The following is an 8,212-nucleotide window of genomic DNA, read 5'->3' on the forward strand; positions in this document are numbered from 1 at the left end:
TTGGGAGCCGTGGGGAACAGGACTGGACGGGGGCGTGGACGCCGAGCCGGAGTCTGGGTGTTTCCAGGTTACAGGGACAGCCCCGGAGGCCCGTGCCAGCAGAGCTTGCGTGTGAACTTCACTTATTCACCACAAGGGAGCAAAGCGCCGACCCGGGCAGTGTGCCAAGGGCTTCTTTTGGAAGTGACCTGCGTCCTGGACCCACGCGCAAAAGGAATCCAAGAGCCCGTCTTCCTTCTCCGTGACCCTGACCCAGCGTTCTCTCGCTACCTCAGAACTCCAGGGGATGTGGCCTCTACTTCTTGATCCTTCACAAGGCAGCAGCCACGTTTAGGCCACGGGAGGATGGAGGCCACAGTGATGGCAAAACCAGAAAGGCGGGGATTGCCTGAGTTGCTGGCCTCAGGACCCCTGTGCCCCCGCGTGGGGGCTGGGCCTCCAGGAGCAAAGTCACCGAGTGGGCCAGGCGGCTGGCAGGGCCCCCGGCCGCGGGGTCGCGAGCAGGTCCTGCCTCTGGAGGGCACCTCTCAGGGAGACACGATTAAAAATGCCCAAGCTACCAAATAAAGCCCCGCACGGAGGCCGGCAGATGCGCTGAGTCCCGCCGTGGTGCCGACGGAAGGGTTGCCGCCGTGGGCAGGGAGGGCACGTCGGGAAGTGGCCATGCCCTTCCGACAGAGCCATGCGGCATCTCGGGCCCGGCGGCTTGGGCTGATGTGTGCGTGCGTGCACGGGTGTGGGGTCCTCGTGTCAGCGTGGTCACAATGCAGGGACCCCCCGTGCCCCTGGGTGTCCCAGCCTTGCCATCGCCCCTTGGGGGACACTCACCCTCACACCAAAGCCGACGCTGGCGTGTCCTGGCTCCCCTTTCTCCCCCTTCAATCCGTTCATCCCTGGGCGACCCTGGGGCAGAGCACAGGCGTGGGGGCTGCTGCTGCCGCCGGCTCACACCCAGCCTCGCCCGCTCTCGGTCCCCACCCAGGGTCTCCCCAGGTGCCAGCCCCTCCAGCCCCAGCCGCCCCAGAGCTGGGCATCCCTGAACTTCGTCCTGGAGACAGCTGTCCTCACGCAGGGACGGTCCCGGGGGCAGGGCAACGGGAGGGACTGGCGTCCACTCCCCTCCCTCATGCTGCCCACGCGCGGCATGAGACGCCAGGTCCTTACCGGCCGCCCGGGGAAGCCGATCTCTCCCTTGTGCCCCGGCCGTCCGTAGGGACCCTGCAGAAAGGAGGAGCCATCTTTCAGGTGAGCAGAGACCAGCCCCAGCAGTGGCCTCCCACCCACCACCCGCCTCCCTGTTTGAAAGGTGCAGCCGTGGTGCTCTCAGGCCACCCGCGCCCACTCAGCAGCCGGGCCGTGACAGGCGCCTGCAGCGGCTCGGCGTGTCGTTTCACACTGCACACGAGCGTTCACTGTGGGGAGCTGTGGGCCTACTCACCGGGGGTCCTCGGAAGCCAGGCTCTCCCTGCACAGAAAACCAGAGGCACCGTCAGATGGCCGCAGGTCACGCCCACCAGGCAGCGCCCGAGGGGCTCTGACAATACCAGGAGGGGAGGCCATGGCAGCAGGGAGCACGCTCTGGATTGGGGTTTTTGTTCCAGGGGTGCATGGATGAGGCCCACCGTGGCGCCCCCCCCCCCCGACCTCAGGGCTGGCAGAGTTCTCTGGGCCTGGAGATCCAAAGTGCCACGGCCCACCCCCAAACAACCCAGGGAGCCTTCGGGGCCCCTACAGGACTGTCCCCCACGGCCACCGAATCCGGGTCCAGCTCCTCCCCAGACCCTCCCAGAGCCTGTCTGGGGGTGGGGGACCTGGGGCACAGTCCCCTCGACCCACTCCTGAGCCTCCTAAGGGAGGACGGCTGGGACCCCACCCCAGCGGCAACCCCCAGAGGCTGAGGGCCAGCAGCATCCTCAGGGCGGGGCAGCTTCTGCAGGCAAGGCCTGTGCTGGACCCCACTCCCACCCCCGAGAGCCCCCAGCCCGTCTGCAGGGTGGGCTCAGATGACAGGCAGGGGAGAACCAGGGGCCGGTCGGTGGTGGCTGGGCTGGGCATGCAGAGTTCTGTAGGACCTCGAGGTCCTTCCCAGTGTGACTGTGACCGAGGGACAGATAGGAAAGGGCCAGGGGTCCAGGCTACAGAAGTTTCCGGAACCCTGCTCAGGAGCAGCTCTCACGCTTGGGCAGGAACTGGCCTCTCTCAGGGCCCCCCACAGCCCCTGGAAATGCCCCTCCCCGGCCTGGACAAAGGTGAGCTGTCCCAGGCACCCGACTCACCTTGGCCCCTTTCTGGGCGGGGGCCAGCATGCTGCCATCAGGGCTGAAGACCGGGCCCGGCTCGCCCTTCTCGCCCTGGAACAGCGCAGGGGGCAGGCATGAGGCTGGCTCTGGGGAAGGGGGGTCCTTGACCCCCATGCCCTAGAGCGTGGTGAGTGGGGGCCTCCCCTCCTGGGCTCTGAGGTAGGGGCATCTCTGCGAGGCCTCCATGGGCCACAGTGAGTCAGAATCAGTCCCGTGCTCCTGGCCACGGCTCACGTGTCCACCCCCCAGGGTCATGGAGGGGGTGGTCCCTGGGCAGATGGCGCCCGAGCCTCTCACCTTGGGTCCCGGGAGGCCCCGCTGGCCTTTAGAGCCCAGATCTCCCTTTGGCCCGGCCGGTCCCTGTGGGGAGACAGGCAGGAATGAGGGCCACGTGAGGGGCCCTGTCCCCCCCACGGCTGCCTCCTGGTCCCGACCCGTGTCAGGTGGAGGAGGGCCCGGGACACTTCGCCCTGAGACCCCCACCCCAAGACTCCGCCCTGGTCCCGGGGGGCTTCTGCTCAGGACCCGGGAGGTTCCTCGGCTTTGCGGGCACCCTCCGGCACTGGGCTTGCCAGGGGCTCCCGGCCGGTGCAGGACGGGCTGAGCGGCCACTTACAGGAAAGCCCGCGTACCCCGGCCGGCCCTGCGGGAGAGAGGGGCGGGTCAGTTCAGGGCGGCGCGTAGACGCGGGCTGTGGTTCTCACGGGGGACGGCTCCCACCTACCTCGGGTCCCGGCACGCTTGCCAGCGCTCTCTGTCGGCACCGGAGAAACACAGAACCGAGGAAGGAAGCAAAAGACAACACGTTAAGATGAAAATCCAGCTCCTCGGGCAGGATCCACAAAACCGCGCAAAACTAACTGCAAGAAAGCTGGGCCTTGGGGGCGCCTGGGTGGCACAGCGGTTAAGCGTCTGCCTTCGGCTCAGGGCGTGATCCCGGCATTATGGGATCGAGCCCCACATCAGGCTCCTCCGCTATGAGCCTGCTTCTTCCTCTCCCACTCCCCCTGCTTGTGTTCCCTCTCTCGCTGGCTGTCTCTATCTCTATCGAATAAATAAATAAATAAAATCTTAAAAAAAAAAAAAAAAGAAAGCTGGGCCTGCACCCCCCGGCCAGTGCTGGGGGCAGGGCAGGCAGAGTGCCTGCCCGGCCATGCGGTGTCCTTACATCCTGCTCCGACACGTAGACGACAGGCCCCGGGGGCCCGGGGGGTCCAGGGAGGCCAGGCTGCCCCACTCCGTCCCTCCCTGGGTCGCCCTGGAAGAGAAAGCCGGTGTCCGGAACTCACATTGCTTGCGGGGGCCTCTGGATTGTCAGGGCAGCTCTGGAAGGGACCCCCAAACCCACCCAGGCCTTGGAAGGGGTTCCTGGAGCCCACAGGGTGTGAGGAGGTGCCCGGGGCTGAGGACGGCAGCCCTGAGAGCCCCCCCATCCCAGCAAGGCAGGTTCCAAGCCAGCACCCCAGACTTGAGAGTCTCCGAGGCCACGCAGGCGGCCCCCGAGGACTGGCCATGCACCTGCCCTGCCTGGGGATCCTGAGCCCCCAACTCACTTTCTCTCCCTGGGTCCCTTTTTCTCCTTTGGGTCCCTGCAGAGATGGAAAGGAAACAGATCACCTTAAACAGAACCTGAGCCCCCTCCCCAGAAACCCCACCCACCAGCACCAGCTCTGAGTGAAGATGTGGAGAGCTCTTCCTTCCTGGGGAAGACGGGGCGAGCCAGGCAGTTGCACCCCCAGCCCATGTCCCATGGAGCCAGGGTCTCTGAGCCCCTCGGGGTACAGAGAACTTGTCAGGAACCCCCAGAGACCACACCAAGGCGCCGGCTTCATCAGAGCCGCTCCTGGGGGGTGGTCCACCCCCGCCCCCCGCAGTCCTAGGGAGACACTCACCTGGGCTCCAGCCGTCCCCTCTCTGCCAGGGAGGCCGGGGAACCCGGGAGGTCCATCGGCCCCGACTTCTCCCTGTACCCAACACACGGAGAGACGAGTGTCAGCCCACTGCCCAGCGAACCCTGGTGTCCGGGGGGCTGGGCAGGCCAGGCTTTCTGGGGGTCACCCGCTCACACCCCTGAGGGCTATTCAGCCCAGTCGCCTCCAGCCTCCCCCTTAGGAGCCCCAAGGGGCAGAGAAGGAGGGGGGCATGTTTGGACAGACCCCTGTGGTTCCCAACATTCACACCCTGGAGCCGGAAGGAAGTCTGTCCTGGGGACTGGGGTAGGGGCGTGTACTGGGGTGGGAACGTCCTGGGGGTGAGTGCCCGGGGGGGTGTCAGGGGCAGGTGTCCTGGGGTGGGGACGTCCTGGGGGGGTCAGTGTCCTGGGGGTGTCCTGGGAGTTGCCCTGGGGGTGGGTGCCCTTGGGACAATCTTGGACTCTAAGGAATGAAGGCTGAGGCCAACAGCACAAGGAAGCACCAGAGGGAGAATGACCCCGGTCTGGCATTGAGGTCACTCACAACCTCATCCTTAGTCGCTGTGGCTCCAGGGGGATGGGCGATGGGGCCGATGGGGCCCCTCCCTGCTCCTGACTGGGGCTGGTAAAGATCCCTGATTTCCTGAACCCGAGAAAAGGCTCTTTCTTACCTTGGCGCCCGGTGGTCCGGTTACTCCAGGATCCCCCTAGAGTGGGAGAAGGGGCCCCATGAGTGCGGAGCATGGCAGCCCACCCCCACGCGGTGTCCACCCTCCTTCTCCTCCAGGAGGAAGGAAGGGAGGGCTAATGATGCGGGTGGCCCCTCAGGGTCCCGGGACGGCGGGGGGGGGGGGCTATGTGGCGACAGTGGGGCTAGCACGGGCAGCCTACACCGTTCTGGAAGCCACCCCATCCGTCTGCTCCAAGGAGCGGCTGCACCAGATGTCTCCACTCGTAAGAAAGCAGCAAACATGTCTTTCTAAAACGCAACCTTCCCGACGTACAAATCAAAGCAAAACCTTCTAAAACAACATTCATCAAAGGAACTTCCTAAAACACCCTTCGGTGGACCCTGCACGCCCTCGAACCCGTGTGTCTGTGGGGGCATGGCGTGCCCAAGGGGGTCTCCTGGGAGCCCCTCCCCCCAGCCACCTCCGGGGAGGGGTGGGCGCTGGTGTCCTCCAGGGACAGGGCTCGGGAGCAGAGAGCAAAGCAGGGAGGTGGGAGGAGTCCCGGGGCGCCACCCCGCTGCCCCAGAGCCTGGGAAGCGTGGCAGGGGGCAGGTTCCTCTGTCTCCCCAGGTCAGATGCATGAAGGCAGGGACCACTCAGCTTTAGAACGGTGCCCCCCAACACGGAAGCTCGGGACGGGCGGTGCGTGATTGTCGTTCCCGCTAGGGTTTTCCGTAGTTCACAAACTGCCCAGTGAACTGCTAACCGTCTAGCGGGGGGTGGGGGGGGTGCGCTCACTGACCTTGACCCCGGGCGGGCCGGCCGGTCCCTGTGGGGCAGAGAAGGAACAGAGCCTGAGACCCTGCAGGGAGGGCCTTCCTTCCGCAGGCGCCAGCAGCCCCGCGCAGTCGCAGTCGCAGGAGGGGTGGTCTGTCCTCGGCGCCCCCCGGACCCCTCAGGCAGCACACGGCCCGGCCGCAGGGGCAGGCACGCCTGGTGCTCACCGCCGGGTCGGCCGCCATTCGACAGGACTGGAGGGTAAGTGCATTTGAGCAGACCGACTGCCGCCCTCGGTCCTGCTTTGGGCACCGGCGGCCGCAGCTTTGCTGTGACGCCCGAGGGTCTCCATCACCTCCACGGTCATAAAACAGTCCTGCCGACCCTTCTAGGGTCAAGGGGCTTTGGATCTGTTTATCTGGGTCTAGGACCCGAAAAGAGGGATGGGACTCGTGCTCCTGAGACCTCACTGCCACCTCCCACCCAGTTCCTCGCCCTCAGGTCACAGCAAGAATGACCTGTCACAGGTCACAGCCCACGGGATGTCTGGGCAGCTAACTGCTACCGCTAAAGACCAGGATTTCTAGTATGTGAAAGGAAAGACACGAAATGAAACAGCATGTAACTTATCAGGGGATTCGTTTCTGCCCGAGATAAGATTCTCATTAACGTTGCCGGTGGCTCGCCCTCACCAGGTGGACGGACGGGGGCCACAGCAGATGCTGGCTGAAGGGCGTCCCGCGTGTCCAGTGGCGGCGACAGAGGCACTGCCCCCCCAGGACGTGCCCCCCACCTGTCCTTAGGCCTGGGCACTCCTGGGTGTCGGCGGCTCCGGCTAAACCCAGTCCTGACCCGCACAGGCGTTAACAGCAGAACGAAATGGGTTTCACAGGAATGTGCCCGTTTTTACTTTAAAAATTCTACTCAGGTCAAAAGTTTATTATGTCCCCAAATCGGAGCCATAGAGAGACTGGAGGACTGCTACTTTCCAGAAAGACCCGTCTTTAAGGGCTCATCGTGCCCCCCTCCCCCGGTCCACTCGCTGTACCACCAGCAGCACGTCCCCCATGCAGGGTCCACTCCTGTCCTGAAGGCCCCGAGGGTGGACGGTGCCCGGAGTCAGCGGCCTTGCTGGTTCCCACTCAGGGGCTGATCCCAGGGACGCCCCCTCCCTGAGAGCAGAGCAAGCCCCACGAGGGCAGTACCTGTGGCCCGCTGGCTCCTTGAGCCGTCGACCAGAAGGGTCCCCCGGAGCCTTCCATGTCATCCTGCAGAGATCACAGGAGGGCCGCTTAGGCTGGTGTCTCTTATGGGAAGAGACCCCTTCTCGAGCCAGGGATTGGCGTGGACTCAGCCGTAGCTGAGCGGGACGGGCTCCAAGGGCCGAGGTCACCTGGAAGCAGGCATCCTTGGCCCAAGGATAAGAAGCAGGGACCCTGCTGGGCCCGGGCAGCCCTCCTGAGTGTAGGTTATTGTGGCTGGAGCACGTGTTGGGGGCCTGGCTGTCTGACAGTGTCTGGTTTCTGCTTTTGTCCCGGGGAGCGGCCTTCGCCCAGCACGCAGCAGACACGGTCCTGAGCAGTGACCGCTTGAGGAAATGGGCAGCTGCTCCTTCCCACGGCCCACGGTTCCACCAAGTGGCACTGTCCAGGCGCCGACACGGTCGGGAGTCAGGCAGGGCTGTGAGTACCGAGTTCAGTGAGCTTGTGGCTCGGACGGGAGCTCGGACGCGGGCTCCACCGTGGGGCTGGGGAGACCGCCAGTCAGTGTGGGGTGCCCAGAGCTGGCCGGGGAGACGGCAGCAACTGGTACTTACAAACCCCGCAGCAAGTCCTGGTCCTGGTGGCCCGGGGGGTCCGGGGGGCCCTGGTGGTCCAGCTGGTCCGGGGGCTCCTGCCAAGCCGATCTCCCCAGGAGCACCAGCGGGGCCGGGGTCACCCTTGCTTCCCTGCACAGGAGGGGAGAGAGGATGTCCCCACTTCTGGCTAAGCCCTGAGAAGCCACCGCATCCCCCGTGCACCCACTTTCCTCGTATGCTTTTTAACAAATCTGCAAAGCCAGCGAGAGAAACGACGTGGCACAAAGCAAACCCAACAGCCGCTGTTCTGACTCTCGGAGATGCTTGTAGCCACTTTAAAAACAAAACGACGAAGGGGACCAGAAGGACGGACGAGGAGACCTCTGGCTCTCTACTAGAAGCCATTATTCTCCGCGGGCACAGCGACTCTCTCCCGTACCCCCTGCCAATCTGGGCGTGGCTGTACCACCGCGGGTTCTCCCACGTCACGTGAGCGACCCACGGGTGGTACAGCGCGAGGCGGAAGGAGCCGACAGCCCCGAATCACAGCAATGAAAGAGAGCCACATCCCTGACCCGAGTACCTGCCCAGGGCTGTTAGCCAAGCAAGAAATACATTATTCTGCTGAGTCAGGAAAATAAAATAAAAATAAAAACAAAACAATGTTGGGAGACCCCCAGAGCACGCGCTTGAGACGTTCCTTCCAGGTCTGCAAGGTGTGTGCAGAGCACATTGCTGGGGGGGGGGGGGGGGG

The 8,212-nt window shown here is 64.6% G+C and overlaps 1 protein-coding gene across 3 annotated transcripts in view; it reads right to left on the reverse strand.

Annotated features, from left to right (window-relative positions):
* Positions 1-8,212, reverse strand: part of LOC103680736 (collagen alpha-1(XVIII) chain) — a 97,976-nt gene that overhangs the window by 12,984 nt on the left and 76,780 nt on the right. For all 3 annotated transcript variants that reach the window (XM_040621793.1, XM_040621794.1, XM_040621795.1), the window contains 12 exons: positions 5,686-5,712; positions 4,884-4,919; positions 4,193-4,264; positions 3,854-3,889; positions 3,469-3,558; positions 3,025-3,054; positions 2,917-2,943; positions 2,598-2,660; positions 2,277-2,351; positions 1,439-1,465; positions 1,165-1,218; positions 829-903 (listed from right to left, as the gene is read on the reverse strand). In XM_040621793.1, coding sequence (XP_040477727.1) covers positions 829-903; positions 1,165-1,218; positions 1,439-1,465; positions 2,277-2,351; positions 2,598-2,660; positions 2,917-2,943; positions 3,025-3,054; positions 3,469-3,558; positions 3,854-3,889; positions 4,193-4,264; positions 4,884-4,919; positions 5,686-5,712 — 612 coding nt within the window. The remainder of the gene's footprint in view (positions 1-828; positions 904-1,164; positions 1,219-1,438; positions 1,466-2,276; positions 2,352-2,597; positions 2,661-2,916; positions 2,944-3,024; positions 3,055-3,468; positions 3,559-3,853; positions 3,890-4,192; positions 4,265-4,883; positions 4,920-5,685; positions 5,713-8,212) is intronic.

The sequence above is a fragment of the Ursus maritimus genome, unplaced genomic scaffold, assembly GCF_017311325.1.
Source record: "Ursus maritimus isolate PB19 unplaced genomic scaffold, ASM1731132v1 scaffold_4, whole genome shotgun sequence".
NCBI lineage: Eukaryota > Metazoa > Chordata > Mammalia > Carnivora > Ursidae > Ursus > Ursus maritimus.